Genomic DNA, 22,054 nt, shown 5'->3' on the forward strand with positions numbered 1-22,054 from the left:
CTTAATCGTACATTATTTCATTATAAATAACAAATCTCGAAGCCCATGCAAAATAAATAATATATACGTGAATCGAAAAGTTCACACTTGGGCCACGCCCACAGCATGCACGGCATTCCATATGAATATACGGTACGAAATGTAGGCCATTCCACAGACCGTAAATCCTCCCCTCTTTTTCAAACTCCCAAGCAACCCTCTTTCAACATCCAATTCCATTCCTCACCTTGCTAATCACCTGGCTCTACACCATTGTGGCCCCAACTCCATACGAGAAAATCTTATTGTGTGGTGCTAGAATACCTGTTCATAGTACAATCAGTTCTCGTGGTATAATGATGATTGACGATCATTGGAGCATATAGGGAGAGGAAATTGAAGCACTTGGTAAGTGACAGTGTCAGGTGACATTAATTAGTTAAAAACAGTCATGATTTCAGCCGTATTCTTTAATTGAAATGCTAAAGAGGATAATGTTTAGAGAAATGATAGGAGAGTTGCAAAGATGTTAATCACAATGGATCGTGAACCCACCTACAACAAAACACAAGAAGCCACAACTTAATGTTGAACACACCACAATATCATTTTTGCATTCATGTGAGTCAAATTTAAGATACTCTCCAACTAGATCAACTAATATATAGACCGTATGATGTTAGACCAATTGATCTTGTATAAACTATAAAGATGACAATATTAAATGACATGACGATTATTGTTAAATATAAACACATACAATTGTTCAACTAGACAGTTATACCATTTAACGGTACCACGTGATAAGATAGCATCCCCACACAAACATTTCTCCTATTTGACATGGCATTTCATGAACTTCACTTTGTATGGAACCCATGTATGAGTCATATTACACTACTAAAACCCTCTCTCACTTGCTCCCAAAAAAAAAAAAAAAAAAAAAAAAAAAAACCTCGCTCACTATTCTATTTACCACTAGCATATAAGCATAGGCAACAAAAATACCAAGTACTTGCTAGGCAGTCTCATCAAACCTGCACTATTTCTTCTTCCTGTAGTATAAATTTCTATCCAAATATTCTCTGCAGTTATCAGCAGTTTCGGTACTGGCAATGTTACCTCTATTTCTACCTTCCTTTCTTCTCCTTGGACTCCTTAATTCCTTACCATTTTCTCATTCCCTCCATGGCCAACAACAAAAACTAGAACAACCCACTTTGCCTCCCAACCAGCTTTGCAATGAAAAATGTGGACAACTTCAACTACCCTTCCCATTTCACTTGAACAAGTCTTGCAGTTCAGTCTCTGATGCTTTCCACCTCTCTTGCCAAAACTCAACAACCCTTTTCCTCAACATTGGTTCCGAAAGCTACCGGGTGCTAGACTTCTTCTCTGATGGCCTACTAGTGGACTTTCCGGGCTCCTCTTCGTGCCGCCAGTACAACGACTTGAACTCCTTCGATTTCTTGGGAAATGACTATTTCGGAGTTGCGGTTGAAAATGTGGTTGGCTTATATGATTGTGAGGACTCTTCTTTGTGCAAGACAGATTGTGAAACAAATGACTTGCCTGGTTGTGATGGCAACGAGAACAGCTCTCCTGCTTGCTGCTACCCTCTCTCTGATCATAGCGTGTGGCATCTTGGTGACAAGTTTTCGGTTTTTGCCAAGTTTGGATGCAGGGGCATTTCCAGTTGGGTTGTACAAAGAGGGTCTAACTTGGGGAAGAGAGGGGTAAAATTGGAATGGGCAGTGCCAAAGAACTCATCCAAGGAAGTTTGTGATAGCAGTGCTTATATTACTAATGCAACAGTAGTTGAAGGAGGGGTGAGATGCATGTGTCCAGATGGGTTTCTTGGTGATGGCCTTGCAGCTGGTGCAGGGTGCTTGAAATGTGAGTATATTTTATGAAATTATTTTGTACATTTTTCACTTTAAAAATCACATTTTGAGTAATTGCCTCTAAGATTGAATTACCAAGTACGTCTTCAGAGATCGTCGAGTCATTATTGGTGCATTTTGAGGGTTCGTTTGATAATCAATTCAGTTTTCAGGGCACTCTAAATTATTGGAAAAAAGAATTAATTTTCTTCTTTCTGCAGATTTATTCATTTTTTTTCTTTATGTGGTCTATTGCTATTCTAACACGTCCCTTCATAAAGATACAGCGGTTTGATGTTCTTTAATCCATTGCATGCCTTTGAAGAAAATTGTACTTTTTTTTAGTAAATTAGAAAAACACTCTGACAACTATGTTAGAGTGTTCAATTGAAGAAAACAATTCCTCGACTGAAAACTTGTCATGTTCTCACTTATTCTTAGGTTCAAAATTCCTTCAGTGCCCAACTTCCGTTGAAATGTCGGTAGGGTTTTTTTATTTCTTTTATGAAGTATTAGACATGAAATGTTTTTTGTGCAGTGTAATGTTCTCAGAGTCTTCTATGTCAAAAGCCCTTTTATTCCTACACATTGTTGGTGTTGCTGAAAATTATAAGGTCAACACTAGTATAACAGTGGAATTACTTATATTTGACATGCCTTTGGCAGCATGCATCAAGGACAGAAAGGAAGCATATGGCAATGATTGCTTAAAGATAAAGCATGGTGGCCGGAAACTTGCAATTTTAGCCGGTAAGTGATGAAAGAATAAACAAAATAAACCCATCTCTCCATTAAAGCTTCCTATTCATTGTCATGGAATAATTTCATGACATGTTGAACTGCAGGAGTTCTAGCTCCAGTTTTCATCATAGCCTCCTTGATTTCACTTTTGTATATACTAAAGCGGCCTGCTAAACCCAGAACATTTGATCCTGCTCGGAAAGTCCATTTTCACAGCACCATGTCATTCCGAAAAGCTAGTAGGACGCGGCTATTCACGTACCATGAGCTAGAGGAAGCTACCAAAGGGTTTGAGGTGTGTCAGAAACTTGCACATGGAAACAATGGCACAATCTTTGCTGGGGTTCTTGGTGACGGATCGCAAATTGCGGTGCACAAGGTAGAATGTGAGAATGAAAAAGACCTAATTCAAGTCCTATCACAAGTCGAGGTTTTATCTTCTGTTTTGCACCGAAATATCGCGCGATTTATTGGGTGCTGCATTGACTTGGCCTATACTCCACTACTGGTATACGAACATCCTGCGAATGGTACCCTCGAGGATCATTTGCATCAAAACGGAGGACAAAATGTTGCTCTTGACTGGTACAAGAGGCTGAGCATTGCTGCTGAAACAGCAAGTGTTCTTGCCTTTTTGCAATACGAAATTTCTCCTCCCATTTTCCACTGTGATCTCAAATCTGCCTACATCTTCATTGACGATAACTTTTCTAGCAAAGTTGCCGGATTTGGGCTACTGAATTCGAGTCCTGGAGATAGTTCTCAGTCACACAATCACGAAGGTTCGCGCTTTCAGTACAATGATGTTTACGCTTTTGGTGTCATGCTATTTGAGATGATTGCAGGCTCAAATTGCTTGGACTTGCCGGCAGTAGCCCTGCAAAAGATAAGGAGTGGGAAGGTGGAAGAGATTGTGGATCCACTTCTCTACTATCATGAGCAACCTTCGCACAGGCGCGAGCAGATAGAGGTGGTTGCAGACCTTGCCATGAGGTGCCTGTTGTTTGGTGGAGATGGGAAGCTGGGAATGTATGATGTTGTGCGCGAATTAGTACATATTAGAAGGGACAGCAGTGATGGAGGGAGCAAGAGAGGGCCTGGACTAGAGGAAACATTTTCGAACTCGAGCCTGCTTCAGATGATTTCAATGTCTCCTGATTCGAAATATGTGCCTTGAATTTGTTATAATTGGTAAAAAAATATGTGACTGCAGCTCAACAAAATTTGCAGTTCATTTCACTTTCCATAGAGGTTTTACATGTCTTTCTTTGCTGCTTCTATGTGTTGTACATCAGCTGATCAGAAGGGAATTCAAAGAGATCAAAACTTGCATCTCTTATATATCAAACCTGCCTGCCTGCCTAAGTGCATCAAACGAAACTCACATTGTTTGATCGAGAGTTGAAAAAATATAGTAACCCTCATGATCCATGATGAGTAGTTTTTGAATCTGAAGCAAATTATAATTGTTAAAACCCCACATGGAGAAAAATTTCATGCAATTCAAAATACTTGACATAGGTTATGGTAAACCGTGTATCTTCCTCTACAGCCGAGAAATGTTTGAGTGTGACAGTCACATCACAACAGAATTCAATTAGTAACATAATGTGGAGGTTGATTAAGACAACCTTCTGAGTCTTAGATGCAATTGATTTGGACGTGCTAATTAATTTAGGAAACATTTGTGGATTTTCCAATGATGCAATTTAAATTGTTAATCCTCCTGTTCAAGCACCCAAATTTCATCCAAAATATTGCTCAACTTATCGGCTAAAACCGGCAATAATAGAGGCCTCATCAACACGAGTCTGAGAAAATTATAAGCTAGGATGTTATAAGTACCAGTTTGGAACTGAGATGATTTTAAAAAAAATGTGGTATGAAAAAAAGTTGGGAGAGTTTTGGTGTTTGGTAAACATCCCAAAACAGCTTTATTTCAAAGTTTTAGATGAAAAAAGCTAAAAACCGGAAGCTGCAAAAAGCAGCTTATTCTGAAAAACACAGGTGAACACTAAATCGGAATAATGAATTTTTCAATTTGCCAACATTGCCCTCCTTTCTCCTGCCTTTCTCACGCTTTCACTCTCGCACGCCATTTTCGAACCCCAACAACCTCTTGACCCAAATCTGAAAGAAGCCATTTATCTCTCTCGTTCTCCGGCTCGGTGTCCTGCGTCCTTTCTCTGGTAAGCTTCTCTTATCTAAATTTTCGTTATTTATTTGTTTGGATTTAGAATTTGGGGATGGGAGAGTGAGTGAAAGAGGGGTGGGAAGAGGGAAGGGATGAGTGTATGGGTGTTAGGAAAAAAAATTGGGGATTGAGGGTTGGGAAAAAATTAATTGGGGAAGGTGATATGGTTTGTGGAAAAATTTAATTGGGGAGAAAAATTAGGGTTTGTGGAGAAACCATGAGGATAATTAAAGTTAAATCTTGTAAGGCTTCCTAGAGAAACATCAAGAAACCTTTAGAAGGTTTCTCTGCATATCGGTTTAAGCCAAATTATATATATACTAAAAGAAAAAATGAACTGAAACACTGTTCATAAGCACAATGTTCTCCCAATTTTACCCCTACTTGATTTTTTTAATTTCATTTCTGCCAGGTTTACACATGGTGGAAACGTATTTTTGATCGTGGACGCGTATTCTCTCTCAGATTTCTTGAGCTCTCTCTCGAAGGTTCAGTAAACCTTTCCATTTCCTTTCAATGCAGATCTCTCCAATTGGAACCCACGAACAACAAACACAAATCCACCAAATGTCTTCCTTCTCTCTTCCTCTCGCTCACCTTTTTGCTTTCTTTCTCTATAAAATTCCATCTCTCTCCAAAATTCCATTTCTCTCTCCTCCTTCAAACCACTTTATCTCTCCAGAAGTCCATCGCCACTGCCCTTTCTCTAATGGTTGAATTTGGGTATGCATAAACCTTTGATCTGTTATTTGTAGGGCTTTGAAAAGGGTAAGCTGATTTGATTAGAGAAGATTGAGAATCTGAGAAAAAAAGAATCTTTTAAATTTTTATTCCTGTCATTTTGATGTCTTTTTTTTGTTGTATTTTAATTGCAGAGGATGAGCATGATGTTGTTTGGTTTTGGCTGGAGAAAGGGAAGCCACATGAATGCCCAGTTTGCACACATTAGTTTGTGGTAAGTGGAGGCTTGAACTTGATGTGATAGAATTTTTATTTTATTTTTTTTTTCCAACTTCCGACGACTTTTATGTTATTATTTGGATTATGATCCAATGGCATGTCGTTGGAACTACTGGTAGTGTTTTGAAGGAACAAGAAGACACATAATAGAACCTGAATAAGAAGAAGAAAGAAGAAAGCCAGCTTTTCAACTGATAAGCTAAAATCAATCCCCTTGATCTCCTCATCGGTGGCAACGGCGACCAGCAGGTTCACCTTTTTAATTTCATTTTAATTTTTCTCCTTTTAGTCGATTTAAGAAATGAAGAATCTGGAAACGTTAGGCACTCCAAACGGTTGACCAAATTTAAATTGAAAATTGAGCCTATTTGAGAGAGTTAATTAGTGAAGAATGCTTACTTTTGTTACCTAGAGGTGTTTATAAAGAATCTGATGTAACATATAATATTAACAAGAAGCCTATCACAACATCCCACAGTCTATCATAATCTCTGTATACCATTTTTTCCTTGATATCGTGTGTCCTGCAAAACTTATTTTTTGTGCAGATTAATTCAAAATCATGCTATGGATATACATGGGAAATTGCAAACAAGTTTCCATCTATCCTAGGTATCTTTTTTTCTCTCTGTTTTATGTGTTTTTTTACAATTAGTTTGTCTATCTGCTCTGGCTTTAAAGAAAGGATCTGAAATTTACACTGCTCGGTAATTTTTAAACATTGAAAACAATAGAAAGTTAGTTGTTGTATGCAAGTTTTTGAGAAAATGGTATTGAGAATCTAATAATTTGGGAGATGCAAGGTTTAAAAAAAATAGTATTGAGAATCTGATAATTTGGGAGTGAGCGATCATAGGACCAAAACGAATCAGAATTGTTATTTCCGACAGCGCTTCTTTATCTCAACTTCAGGCCTTTCCTAGCTTAGTTTGAGAACCAGAATGTAGTTTTCGTTTTTAGAATATTGTCATTTGACTTGCTAAAAATATTTAGGGACCTAAGTTTATATGGTGCTCTCATCTATGTGATGCAGAGCTGATCAAATTTTATTACCAATTAAACTATTGTTTACTTACAAAGATGTCATTAACTTTCAATTGGCTTTTGCAGTACGTTTGGAACCAAGCTGAATTTGATATCATTAAGCTAAAGACAAGAATTAGTCCATTTCCATCTCAAAAAGTAGCAGATGGCTATTAAACCACCATGCATCAGGTAACCATCACGCTCAGATTGCATTCAATGGCTATCTAGACCAAAAGAACCTACAGTAGATCATTACTAACTCGGGGTAGATTGAAAAGAGTTAAGGTCTGGCGGGCTTTTACAGTTTAGGGAAGAATACCAAGATTTACATTTTGTTTAACTCCATGAATAAACATGTGCATTTTGTTAACAGGATTGAAAACTATTGTATAAAACATTTTCCAAGGGGTTTTGTTGATTATACCACTGTGAATTTTATATAGTGTTGATAGATGAAACTCAGGAAGGGGTAAATGCAAAGCTTAACCTTTGGAGAGAAGTGTTGGAATCTAAAGGTCTTCGCCTAAGCCGATTAAGGACAGAATATATGGAGTGGAAGTTCAGTGCAAATGGAGGCCAAAATGAGTTAGGGGTGAGGATCGGAGATCAGGAAATACCAAAGAACGACCGTTTTCGCTACCTAGGATCTATCTTGCAAAAGAACGGAGAATTAGATGGAGATCTCAACCATAGAATACAAGCTAGATGGATGAAGTGGAAGAGTGCATCCGGCGTGTTGTGTGACAGCCGTATGCCACTGAAGCTCAAGGGAAAATTTTATAGGACGGCAATAAGGCTGGCGATGCTGTATGGCACAGAATGTTGGGCAGTGAAGCATCAACACGTACACAAAATGGGTGTAGCGGAGATGAGGATGCTTCGTTGGATGTGTGGGCACACGAGAAAGGATAAGATTAGGAATGAGGATATCCGAGGTAAAGTAGGAGTAGCCGAAATTGTAGGAAAGCTGAGAGAAAATCTGTTATGGTGGTTTGGACATGTGCAAAGAAGGCCTACTGACGCTCCGGTTAGAAGATGCGACTACGGGACAGAGGTTCAGGGCCGAAGGGGTAGAGGAAGACCTAGGAAAACTTTGGAAGAGACTCTAAGAAAAGACTTAGAATACTTGGATCTAACGGAGGACATGACACAGGACCGAGCACAATGACGTTCTAAGATTTATATAGCCAACCCCACTCAGTGACTTGGATTTTTCAAGTCTCCAACCGAGAAGTTTTCCTCACTCGGGAAATTAAGGGAACACTACCTCAACCTACATGCTCCACTCACAAAGCTTCAACATACAAGCTTCAACAAAAGAAAAAAAATCAAAGAACTTAGTGAAGAAGGCTTTGGTGTATTTAACATAATACGTTGAAATGAAGCAAAGCTTATTTATTGATATCTCCGATAAGTTACAAATATGTACATATACATGAGTAAAAATAAACAAACAAGAGGGAGTCTTCATAAAGGTTGCTTAGGAGAAGTCTCAGCAGTCGGTAGAGCCCTAGAAAGAGAAGGCACCGGAGGGGGATCATTAGGAGCCTCAATACTGGACAGAACCTAGAAGGAGGAGGCATCAGAGGTTGATCATTTGGAGCTTCATTACGCGGTACAGCCCCAGAAGACGAAGGTAATAAATTCCTTTGGAACAAACCCACAAACCTCTGATGATCAAGTAAAATTTGATCATCAGATTCCTTCATCTGGTCAAGCTTCCTCTTCATGTTTGTAGCATAGTCATATGCGAGCCGGTGCAACTGTTTATTCTCATGCTTGAGCCCTCTAATCTCCTGTTTGAGACTCATCACTTCAGCCGCCAATGATTCAACTTGGCGGGTTCGAGCAAATAGGCGTTGAGCCATATTAGACACAGAACTTGCACACTGAACACTCAGAGCCAGAGAATCCTTAACAGCCAACTCATCAGACCGTTTGGAAAGTAGTCTGTTATCTTTGGGAGTGAGAAGGTTCCTGGCCACCACCGCAGCGGTCATATCATTCTTCATCACGGAATCCCCAACGGTAAGAGGACCAGTAGGGGATAAGAAAGATTGGCGCCATATGTTGTTTGGAGAAGGCGTGATTGCCTCTTCAACAAGGTCCAAGTCAAAACGACGGTCGGAGGGGCTAGACATTTTCAAAGGTGTTGAAGAGAGAAGAGGTCGGACAAATCAAGATCTTAGAAGTGTAAGAAGGGAGCTTCTACTGGTGGAGATTCAAGTGTGCTTTGGAACTTAATGCCAGCCTCTATAAAAATCTGCACTCGACGGAGCTTCAGAAATCAAAGAGGCGCCTGCTCAGAAATCGAAGAGGCGTTTGCTTTCTCAAAAGCTGGACTGCTCAGAGACCACGAGGGCCGATCTCAGAAATCGAAGAGGCGTTTGCTTTCTCAAAAGCTGGGCTGCTCAAATACCACGAAGGCCGATCTCAGAAATCGAAGAGGCGCTTGCTTTCTCAAAAGCTGGGCTGCTCAGAGACCACGAGGGCCGATCTCAGAAATCAAAGAGGCACCTGCTTTTTCAGCTTTGTCAGTACCTGTCACATGCACACTCAGCTTTGCTGAAATTACGGGCATTCTGTCGAAGACTTCTGGTGAAGTAGAAAGCACGTGAATCTTACTGTTCAATCATCCACTTTCCACACGCACCATCAGCTCATGGGTACCATAGATAACTTTGCCAAAGATCTCTGACAAAGTTTAGACACATGAAGCTTGCAGCTCCCACTACATCGCTATGACCAAGAAGGGTAAAAGAATAGCAAAGGAACAGCACTAACAAAGTTTAGACACATAAATTTTGAAGGTCTAGCTACCATATTATTACCCACAAGGGTAAAGGAACAGCACCACTGCTGGATAATTGGAAAGTCCCTGTGTGTCAACCTCTGTGCTCTGTGGCAAGGTAGACTAGCAAACATGCCCAACCTTTACTCATATTCGAGAAAACACTCCCAACAAGATTGCTTGCTTCAAAATCGAAGAGGCACCGCCCTCCGAATCTCGAGAGCCAGACTCCCAACATGATTACTTTCTCAAAAATCGAAGAGACACCGCCATCCGAATCTCGAGAGCCAGACTCCCAACAGGATTGCTTTCTCAAAAATCGAAGAGGCACCGTTCTCCGAATCTCGAGAGCCAGATCCCCGACAGGATTGCTTGTTCGAAAACTGAAGAGGCATCGCTTTCTCAGCTTCGAGAGCCAGATCTCCTTGGATAAAGCTTGTCTGTAATCTTCACACGCAACATCAGTTTTCCAGATACCACAGACATTTTTTCAAAGTGCTCTGACAGAGTTAAAACACGTGAAGCTGGCAGCTCATACTACCGTGCTATGACCAAGTAGGGTAAAGGAATATCATTACTACTTGTTAAGGAGACTCCTATATATGTCGACCTCCATCCTCAACGGACGGGCAGACCTGCAAAAATGATCAACCCTTCCTCATATATGAGAGGGCACTCCCAACGAAGCCTCTCGAAATACTCATCTTTCTTTCCCCCCGATAATACATCTGCAAACAAGCTACACCAGAGCAAAAATATCTCATATCATCAGGGTTAAAAGCAAGAGTATCCCATATCATGCTTTTTCCCTGTCTTTTCCTTTGGCCTTGTTCTTACCTGCAAGATAATGAGAAAGAGAGCAATCAGTCAGCACTTGGAATCAAGCTTCTAGTCAGGAACTGACTGCCTGGAACCCCTTACCTGATTACTTACCTGGCATTGCTTTCGAGTACTCATCTTCAACATCTTATGCTTCTAGAGAAGATACCACATCTACCTGAGGAATAAAGAAGGAAAGTGAGAAGGATACAAGGAAGCATGTGGAGACAAGCGTAACAGAACACGTGCCGATACATCCACTACTTTGTCAACAGCAAAAGTATCCCATATCAGCAGGGTCGAACGTACTCTAGATTTGATGGACTTGTTTTGACCCTCAAATTCTTCAGTCGGCCTTATACTCTCGAGGAAACCAGAAAACCCTCCAGCCCAGTTCAAGAATAAGCCTGTAGAAAGTTACTTCTTAAAAAGCAAAAGTATCTTATATCATCTCTTCTCCTTTTTCTTCTCTTTATCCTTCATGCTGCCTGCAAGATAGGGAGAATGAGAACAATCAGCCGGAACTAAAAATCAAACTTCTGAACTAGGACTGATTGCTTGGAGCTCTGATTGCTTACCTTGTCTATCACCTCTTTCAGCACATCCCCTAGCTCGGCGACTTGGGGGACTCCTACTACATGGTTTGTATCGCGCTTGACCAAGCATGAAACTACAAGTAAGCTTCATGTGAAATTGATACATTACCTTGTGCCTCTCCACCAGTTAAAGATACCACCCCTGGATGGAGGAATAGTACTTCCAAAGAAGATGTCACATCTACGTATGAGACAAATAAGGCAAGTGAAGACGATACCACACTTCGGTACTTAGAAGTTTCGTGATTACGAGATCATTCTCCCATAATATTTCCTAATGTCATTTGTACTAAATCATTCACTTGTACTCACTAAAGGAGAGTTTGAACCTATGTACTTGTGTAAACCCTTCACAATTAATGAGAACTCTTCTACTCCGTGGACGTAGCCAATCTGGGTGAACCATGTACATCTTGTTTTTTCTTTCCTGTCTCTATCCATTTACATACTTATCCACACTAATGACCAGAGCAATCTAGCGAAGATCACAAACTTAATACTTTCTGTTGTACCAAAGTCCTCACTGATTTTGTGCATCAATAATCCTTAAGTCCTTACCTTTTTGCGTTGGTAATGGATGAGTTAACAGGACATATTCAAGATGATATTCCTTGGTGTATGCTTTTCGCAAACGATATAGTGTTGATAGATGAAACTCAGGAAGGGGTAAATGCGAAGCTTAACCTTTGGAGAGAAGTGTTGGAATCTAAAGGTCTTCGCCTAAGCCAATCAAAGACAGAATATATGGAGTGCAAGTTCAGTACAAATGGAGGCCAAAATGAGTTAGGGGTGAGGATCGGAGATCATGAAATACCAAAGAGCGATCGTTTTCGCTACCTAGGATCTATCTTGCAAAAGAACGGAGAATTAGATGGAGATCTCAACCATAGAATACAAGCTGGATGGATGAAGTGGAAGAGTGCATCCGGCGTGTTGTGTGACCATCGTAGGCCACTGAAGCTCAAGGGAAAATTTTGTAGGACGGCAATAAGGCCGGCGATGCTGTATGGCACAGAATGTTGGGCGGTGAAGCATCAACACGTACACAAAATGGGTGTAGCGGAGATGAGGATGCTTCGTTGGATGTGTGGGCACACAAGAAAGGATAAGATTAGGAATGAGGATATCTGAGGTAAAGTAGGAGTAGCCAAAATTGAAGGAAAGATGAGAGAAAATCGGTTACGGTAGTTTGGACATGTGCAAAGAAAGCCTACTGACACTCCGGTTCGAAGATGTGACTACGAGATAGAGGTTCAGGGCCGAAGGGGTAGAGGAAGATCTAGGAAAACTTTGGAAGAGACCCTAAGAAAAGACTTAGAGTACTTGGATCTAACGGAGGACATGACACAAAACCAAGCGCAATGGCATTCTAGGATTCATATAGCCGACCCCACTTAGTGGGAAAAGGCTTTGTTGTTGTTGTATAGAGTTTTGGAGGTTCTGCAATTTATGGTACCGTGCATTCTATAAGGCTAAAAAGTCACCATTACATCTCTTATCTAAGAGCCAATATTTAAGTTGGTGAGTAAGCAATAAAATGAGTGTTGTGCAAGTTAATTAAGTTTTGCATATTGATTTTAAGGCTAATTATGTGGTGTTACATATAAGTACACACCAATTATATTCTTTCGAAGAATACATTAGTTTATATAGTAGCAGAATGATTGCGAACATTGACAAATCTCAAGTAACTTAAATTATCATGCTAGATCCAAAACTTTTCTAATCTTTGCTTACAAAGAGTTGATGACTAGGCAATGATTTCTATTGAGCACCACTTATTTGCACCTCTTTTCCCTCCTTCCCTAATTGAAGTGCTTTTGACTCTATGTAGTAATGATTTACAAGATAAAATTGTTGATTTTTTTTCTTCCATTGTGTTTCCTTTTTCAAAAATTAAGATCGAAAGGGAATGCTATGATAATTTGAGGTTTTCATTTTGATATTCATATGTGTACTTTAACGGGTACAAAAAAAAAGAGATTTGGTTTGTAGATATAGTCATTAGTAATGATTTTATGGTTTTCTTTAATGTGGAGAAAATTGGGATTCCTTTTAAAAGATTTTATTGCTCATATGGTTAGGGAGTGCTTACAGGAACTTCGTTTTCTTTATCAGACACTAAAAGAATAGTGCAAGTGAATGAACTTATGAGGACTGGCTTATAGATGGATGGCTTCCTAATTTGTATGACTACCATGTTTAGTATTACTGTCGATTCTTCGTTAATTCATTCATGGTAAATCTATTTGAAATTTCATTCATCTCCTGCAACCTATTGATTTGTCCATTTTATTGTTCAGGTTTGTCAAAAACTTGCTCAAAGAGCAGACAGTCAGTGTGATTTGAGCTGGTTGTAAATAGTATCATCTCTTTTGTAAATAACACTTTAAAATCATCTCTTTTAGTCTAAACATGTTATATGTAAAATAATATCATCTTAAAATGGTCGTAAAACCCGCGGCATCGTGCGGGGCTCAATTGCTAGTGTATTCTACTTGAGGGGCACCCTGCACTATTGAATATTTGAGGGGCACCTCTGTAGTTGTTTATATGTGTAAAGAGCCATGATAATCCTTGAGGGGCACCTCTGTAGTTGTTTATATGCGTAAAGAGCCATGATAATCCTTTAGAGTTAGATAAATATATTACACTGCTCGATTTGGGTAGCACCATAGCAGTATTGTCATGCAAATGTTTTACCTCAAGTATCTAAAGATGTTTGCTCTGTTGTCAATGTATTAAACTGCTTCATGTCCAATGTGTTTGACATATGTTAAGTCAAGGAATAAACAAACTACAATACAGTCATCTAGTTTGGAAGTTGGGTACTTCTGTCTCCACGCACAAACTGCTGCCTCTACCAGTGCTCGAGCTACAGAAGAACGTGCTAGGGCTGTTACTATAATGTTTACCACTTTTTTGTTAAAGAAGACATCCTAAATCTGCCAAGAAAGTTTTAATCTTAGATTCCAAGAGCACAAGGAATAAGAGGGGGAAAAGGAAAGGAAATGTTATATATATCTTTTGTAAATAGCATAAATTAGATGTTACATACCCCATCAGTAGCCAGGACTATGAATTCATCCCTCTCTGTGAGACACCAATACATCTAGTAAGCAGACCACAGTTGACCATAGTATGCATTCCCTGTTATACTATTGCATGTAGATGAAAGCCGTTATCCATTGTACTAGGAAAATTCACTCTCTAAAATTTATGAGAAGTTATTTCTATTATTTCTGGCCCCAAGACCATTTGCCTGTCACTGAACTGAAGCATCCAGTACGCATGTGTTGTATCAGTTACTTCAGACATTTATCTTTTTCCTTGTTGGGAAAATATGAATTTACGGTCTTTGTTGAATGTTGGTGTGACATAAGACTTCTAGCATTGAGTATTTATGTGTGTTTAGGCATTTCCAGTCCCTTCTTATATTTACTTTAGCTCACACTACACTGTTGTAGACCTTTCTAATGTTAAAGTTTTTTCTTGGTGTATTTTTTCCCCCAAATACAGTGTCGTATGCAAGCATGTTTACAACAAAGGGCATATCATGCATTACTTACAGGAAAACAGCACACAATGCCCTGTTGCAGGTATATTTATTTTTTGTTCCCCTACATCAATTGGACTTATACTTTGGTGAGATTGCTAAACCCTTTTGGTTTTTCCTCTTATCAGCTTGCCCTGCGAAATTGAAGTCAAATAAAGTGAAGGATGATCCACTGTTAGCTGCTGATATTGATGAATTGCGTAAAACGCAGAATCAGAATGTCATGTCTGATGTGATGGACTTCACTGAGTTTGAAGAGTGATTGGATGATTTTGGGATGTGAAAAGTTTCAAAAATGACACTTCAACTTAGCTATTTCAACATGCTTTTAGGTCGTTGTGAAGTAGTCGTGTATTCTGTAGAATGGCTTTGTATAGAGTGACCTGGTTGTATGATATTGCATATATAGTACTAGTAGTTGAAAACACTTCCAGTTCCTTCTCTCTGTTGAATTCTTTTAGATTGCATTTGGACAAGTGCATTAACATGAGGCATTCACTTGGATTGCCTAATTCAAATTGTATACTTTGTTAAATCTCATTATTCTATATTTGAAGTGGTTTAGAGAGTAATTGTGAAAGACCCGTTAACCTAGTTGTACAATGAACAAAGTTAGAACTGACAACTTCTTTGGGTCGTGCCATTGGGAAATAGAATAGCAGCCAGTTTGATGAATGCATCTAATTAGACTACTTTCAAGTACATTAACAATATTGTACTAATGAATCCTAGCTATTCAATCTAAAATATTTTAATTGAAGTAGTTTGTCATACTAATTAATATTTAAGATAAAGTTTATAAATATTTATCTTTTAAAAATAAAGTATATTTACTAATTCAGCTTTATTTGTTAAGAAAATTAAATTAATGAGAGTTTTAACGAAAAGCTCACGGTACTGTTCACTTTAACGAAAAACCACATTTTTACACTAAAAAGTCAAACTTGGTACTATTCACTTTACCCTTTATTTTGTCCATATCATTAAAACTCAAAGTTTTCAAGCCATTTTCATTAGTTTTCCATAAATTAATAGCACATCTAATATTATATTGTTTTTGGTCATTTCACATAGTCACAACTATTTTACATAAAAGTTTACCAAACACTATAATAGTGCTTTTTTTTCCCCAAAATTACTTCTACAAAAAAATTTACCAAACACTCTACTGTTTTATTTTACAGCTGCTTATTCTCATAGCACAACAAAATTAGTTTTTTTTTTTCAAAGCACAGCAATACTAAACCAGCCCTTAAATCAAACTTCTAGGGTTAAACGTTACAGATGGGGTCTGCTGTAACTTCTCTCAAAGGCTGACACGTGGCACTGCCTCAAAGTTTTTGCCAATCCCCGCCTTTTCTCAGTCTGTCTCTCTCCTTTCCCCTCACAATTAACGTACTATAAAATATGAATATCATCCGAAGGCAAAATTCTTGCACTTATTTCTTATTCATATTCTTTCTTTTTCTAGTTTCTATCTCAACCCCCTGAATCATGATCTTGTCTTCGGATTGATATCTCCAATACTCACTTCCGATTTTTTTTGTTGATGAGTTTGTATGTAAGAAAGGGTGTTAGCTTGATATACATTGTTGAGTCACTTTCTGACTCTTTAAACTTTCAAAGTTCGATAATTGTTTAAAACCTTTTATCTCAACGAGTCGCTGAATAAGGGAAAGCTATATTGAAGATTATAAACTAGAGTATTGTACCAAAATGCATAAATTATGAGGGCTTGCCTAGGGGGATATGCCCAACATTTGTAATTACATCTTAGCTGTTTGCATGTGTTAAGACTGAATGCATGTTTTCTGCATATGGTTAAGTAGATGGCTTCTGAAGACCACCGTGAAGAAGCTAAAGCAGCCATACAACAACAACAACAACAACAACAACACAGCCTTTTCCCACTAAGTGGGGTCGGCTATATGAATCCTAGAACGCCATTGCGCTAGGTTTTGTGTCATGTCCTCCGTTAGATCCAAGTACTCAAGTCTTTTCTTAGGGTCTCTTCCAAAGTTTTCCTAGGTCTTCCTCTACCCCTTCGGCCCTGAACATATGTCCCGTAGTCACATTTTCGAACCGGAGCGTCAGTAGGCCTTCTTTGCATATGTCCAAACCACCGGAACCGATTTTCTCTCATATTTCCTTCAATTTCGACTACTCCTACTTTACCTCGGATATCCTCATTCCCAATCTTATCCTTTCTCGTGTGCCCACACATCCCACGAAGCATCCTTATCTCCGCTACACCCATTTTGTGTACGTGTTGATGCTTCACTGCCCAACATTCTGTGCCATACAACATCGCTGGCCTTATTGCCGTCCTATAAAATTTTCCCTTGAGCTTCAGTGGCCTACGACGGTCACACAACACGCCGGATGCACTCTTACACTTCATCCATCCAGCTTGTATTCTATGGTTGAGATCTCCATCTAATTTTCCGTTCTCTTGCAAGATAGATCCTAGGTAGCGAAAACGGTCGCTTTTTGTGATCTTCGCTAGATTGCTCCGGCCATTAGTGTGGATAAGTATATAAATTGATAGAGATAGGAAAGCAAACACAAGATGTACGTGGTTCACCTAGATTGGCTACGTCCACGGAATAGAGGAGTTCTCATTAATTGTGAAGGGTTTACACAAGTACATAGGTTCAAGCTCTCCTTTAGTGAGTACAAGTGAATGATTTAGTACAAATGACATTAGGAAATATTGTGGGAGAATGATCTCGTAATCACGAAACTTCTAAGTACCGGGGTGTGGTATCGTCTTGACTTGCCTTATCTGTCTCATAGGTAGATGTGGCATCTTCTCTGGAAGCACTCTTCCTCCATCCAGGGGTGGTATCTTTAACTGGTGGAGATGCACAAGGTAATGTATCAATTTCACTTGAAGCATACTTGTAGTTTCAGGCTTGGTCAAGCGCGATACAAACCATGTAGTAGGAGTCCCCCAAGTCGCCGAGCTAGGGGATCTGCTGAAAGAGGTGACAGACAAGGTAAGCAATCAGAGCTCCGACTGATTGTTCACATTCTCCCTATCTTGCAGGCAGCATGAAGGATAAAGAGAAGAAAAATGAGAAGATATGATATGAGATACTTTTGCTTTTGAAGAAGTAACTTTCCACAGGCTTATTCTTGAACTGGGCTGGAGGGTTTTCTGGTTTCCTCCAGAGTATAAGGCCGACTAAACAATTTGAGGGTCAAAACAAATCCATCAAATCTGGAGTACGTTCGACCCTGCTGATATGGGATACTTTTGCTTTTGACAGAGTAGTGGATGTATCGGCACGTGTACTGTTACGCTTGTCTCCACATGCTTCTTTGTATCATTCTCACTTGCCCTATCTGTTCCTCAGGCAGATGCGGTATCTTCCCTGGAAGCATAAGATGTTGAAGATGAGTACTCGAGAGCAATGCCAGGTAAGTACTTTGGTAAGGGGTTCCAGGCAGTCAGTTCCTGGCTGGAAGCTTGATTCCAAGTGCTGACTGATTGCTCTCTTTCTCCTTGTCTTGCAGGTAAGAACAAGACCAAAGGAAAAGACAGGGAAAAAGCATGATATGGGATACTCTTGCTTTTAACCCTGATGATATGAGATATTCTTGCTCTAGTATAGCTTGTTTGCAGAGGTATTATCGGGGGGGGGGGGAAAGAAAGCTGAATATTTCGAAAGGTTTCGTTGGGAGTGCCCTCTCAGATAAGAGGAAGGGTTGAGCATTTTTACAGGTCTGCTTGTCCGTTGGGGATGGAGGTCGACATATATAGGAGTCTCCCTAACATCAAGTAATAATGCTATTCCTTGACCCTGCTTGGTCATAGCACGGTAGTGGGAGCTGCCACCTTCACGTGTTTTAACTATGTCAGAGCACTTGGAAAAAGTGGTCTGTGGTATTTGGAAAGCTGATGTTGCGTGTGAAGATTACAGACAAGCTTTATCCAATGAGATCCAGCTCTTGAAGTTGGGAAAGTGGTGCCTCTTCGGTTTTCAAACAAGCAATCCTGTCAGGGATCTGGCTCTCGAGATTCGGAGAACGATGCCTCTTCGATTTTTGAGAAAGCAATCCTGCTGGGGGTCTGGCTCTCGAGATTCAGAGAGCGGTGTCTCTTCGATTTTTAAGAACGTAATCATGTTGGGAGTCTGGCTCTCGAGATTCGGACCGCGGTGCCTCTTCGATTTTGGAGCAAGCAATCTTGTTGGGAGTGTTTTCTCGAATGTGAGTAAAGGTTAGGCATGTTTGCTAGTCTACATTGCCACGAAGCACAGAGGTTGACACGCAGGGACTTTCCAATTATCCAGCAGTGGTACTGTTCCTTTACCCTATCTTCGATTTTTGAGAAAGTAATCATGTTGGGAGTCTGGCTCTCGAGATTCGGAGGGCGGTGCCTCTTCGATTTTGGAGCAAGCAATCTTGTTGGGAGTGTTTTCTCGAATGTGAGTAAAGGTTGGGCATGTTTGCTAGTCTACCTTGCAACGAAGCACAGAGGTTGACACACAGGGACTTTCCAATTATCCAGCAGTGGTACTGTTCCTTTACCCTCTCTTCGATTTTTGAGAAAGTAATCATGTTGGGAGTCTGGCTCTCGAGATTCGGAAGGCGGTGCCTCTTCGATTTTGGAGCAAGCAATCTTGTTGGGAGTGTTTTCTCGAATGTGAATAAAGGTTGGGCATATTTGTTAGTCTACCGTGCCACGAAGTACAGAGGTTGACACACCGGGACCTTCCAATTATCCAGCAGTGGTACTGTTCCTTTACCCTTGTGGGTAATAATATGGTAGCTAGACCTTCAAAATTTATGTGTCTAAACTTTGTTAGTGTTGTTTCTTTGCTATTCTTTTACCCTTCTCGGCCAGAGCGATGTAGTGGGAGCTGCAAGCTTCACGTGTCTCAACTTTGTCAGATAACTTTGGGAAAGTTATATGTGGTACCCATGAGCTATTGTTGCGTGTGGGAAGTTGGTGATTGAACAGTACGATTCATGTGCTTTCTACTTCACCAGAAATCTTCGACAGAATGCCCATAATTTCCGCAAAGCTGAGTGTGCGTGTGACAGGTGCTGACAAGGCTGGAAAAGTATGTGCCTCTTCGATTTCTGAGATCGGCCCTCGTAGTCTCTGAGCAGTCCAGCTTTTGAGAAAGCAAGCCTCTTTGATTTCTGAGATCGACCTTTGTGGTCTTTGAGCAGCCCAGCTTTTAAGAAAGCAAATGCCTCTTCGATTTCTGAGATCGACCCTCGTGGTCTCTGAGCAGCCCAGCTTTTGAGAAAGCAAACGCCTCTTCGATTTCTGAAGCTTCGTCGAGTGCAGATTTTTATAGGGGCTGGCATTAAGTTCCAAAGCACACTTGAATCTCCACCAGTAGAAGCTCCATTCTTGCACTTCTAAGATCTTGATTTGTCCGACCTCTTCTCTCTTCAACACCTTTGAAAATGTCTGGCCCCTCCGACCGTCGTTTTGACTTGAACCTTGTTGAAGAGGCAGCCCCGCCTTCTCCAGACAACATATGGCGCCCATCATTCGTCTCCCCTACTAGTCCTCTTACCGTTGGGGATTCCGTGATGAAGAATGATATGACCGCTGCGGTAGTGGCCAGGAACCTTCTCACTCCCAAAGATAACAGACTACTTTCCAAACGGTCTGATGAGTTGGCTGTTAAGGATTCTCTGGCTCTCAGTGTTCAGTGTGCAGGTTCTGTGTCTAATATGGCCCAATGCCTATTTGCTCGAACCCGCCAAGTTGAATCATTGGCGGCTGAAGTGATGAGTCTCAAACAGGAGATTAGAGGGCTCAAGCATGAGAATAAACAGTTGCACCGGCTCGCACATGACTATGCTACAAACATGAAGAGGAAGCTTGACCAGATGAAGGAATCTGATGGTCAGGTTTTACTTGATCATCAGAGATTTGTGGGTTTGTTCCAAAGGCATTTATTGCCTTCGTCTTCTGGGGATGTACCGCGTAATGAAGCTCCAAATGATCAACCTCTGATGCCTCCTCCTTCTAGGGTTCTGTCCAGTACTGAGGCTCCGAATGATCCCCCTCCGGTGCCTTCTCTTTCTGGGGCTCTACCGACTGCTGAGACTTCTCCTAAACAACCTTTGTGAAGGCTCCCTCTTGTTTGTTTATTTTGACTCATGTATATGTACATATTTGTAACTTATCAGGGCTATCAATAAATAAGTTTTCCTTCATTTCAACGTATTGTGTTAAATACACCAAAGCCTTCTTCGCTAAGTTCTTTGAATTTTCTTTTGTTGAAGCTTGTATGTTGAAGCTTTGTGAGTGGAGCATGTAGGTTGAGGTAGTGTTCCCTTAATTTCCCGAGTGAGGAAAACTTCTCGGTTGGAGACTTGGAAAATCCAAGTCACTGAGTGGGATCGGCTATATGAATCTTAGAACGCCATTGTGTTCTGTCCTGTGTCATGTCCTCCGTGAGATCCAAGTACTCTAAGTCTTTGCTTAGGGTCTCTTCCAAAGTTTTCCTAGGTCTTCCTCCACCCCTTCGGCCCTGAACCTTTGTCCCATAGTCGCATCTTCTAATCGGAGCGTCAGTAGGCCTTCTTTGCACATGTCCAAACCATCGTAACCGATTTTCTCTCATCTTTCCTTCAATTTCGGCTACTCCTACTTTACCCCGGATATCCTCATTCCTAATCTTATCCTTTCTCGTGTGCCCACACATCCAACGAAGCATCCTCATCTCCGCTACACCCATTTTGTGTACGTGTTGATGCTTCACCGCCCAACATTCTGTGCCATACAGCATCGCCGGCCTTATTGCCGTCCTATAAAATTTTCCCTTGAGCTTCAGTGGACTCCTAAATTAAATGAGAGGATTCTTTATTCTCTCTCAAGGAAATCAGTTGCTGCACATTCTTGGCATGATCTTGAAATTGGTACATCTCTCCGTATGCTATTGTTGGAAGTCGGACCTCCATTTGGTTTGTCATTATTCAACTTTGACTCTAGCTTGCTCTAATGTTATGGGGCTTGCATTCTTTTGAATGCGTTGCTCGTGAACTAGGAGGGATCCTAGCAATTCCTCTTCGCTCATTGTCCCTAAATCCTTGGATTCCTCAATGGTCATCACCACATGCTCAAAGTTGAATGTGAGGGACCAAAGGATTTTCTTCATGACACGAACATCGTCAAGCTTCTCGCCATTCCTTTTTATTTGATTCACAATTACAAGTAGTCGAGGCTATACGAACAACCGAGGTCAATCTCAAGAGTGGAGAACTGCTCGAGGAAATGTGCATATCCAATGTCACAACTGCAAGCAATATGGACATTATGCCAATGAATGTTCATATAAAAATGGTGAGCATGTCAATATGGCAAAATCAAGTGGAAATGTTGGTGAGGAACTTACAGTCTTACTAGACACCATGATTCCAGCAACCAACAAGATGTTTGGTATTTAGATTCTAGTGCAAGCAACCACATGTGTGGAAAGGAGTTCTTTGCCGAACCCAAAGATGGGGCCTATAGATCTTTGAGTCTTGGTGACT

At 40.4% G+C, this 22,054-nt stretch overlaps 1 protein-coding gene across 1 annotated transcript; it reads left to right on the forward strand.

Moving 5' to 3' along the window:
* Nucleotides 1-994: 994 nt before the first annotated feature.
* Nucleotides 995-3,951, forward strand: LOC103409232 (probably inactive receptor-like protein kinase At2g46850). Its single transcript, XM_008348046.4, has 3 exons — nucleotides 995-1,875; nucleotides 2,529-2,612; nucleotides 2,708-3,951. Exons 1-3 carry the CDS (start codon nucleotides 1,095-1,097, stop codon nucleotides 3,778-3,780), a joined length of 1,938 nt encoding a protein of 645 aa, XP_008346268.2. The 5' UTR covers nucleotides 995-1,094; the 3' UTR covers nucleotides 3,781-3,951.
* Nucleotides 3,952-22,054: the final 18,103 nt, after the last annotated feature.

Source organism: Malus domestica, chromosome 07 (genome assembly GCF_042453785.1).
Source record: "Malus domestica chromosome 07, GDT2T_hap1".
Lineage (NCBI taxonomy): Eukaryota > Viridiplantae > Streptophyta > Magnoliopsida > Rosales > Rosaceae > Malus > Malus domestica.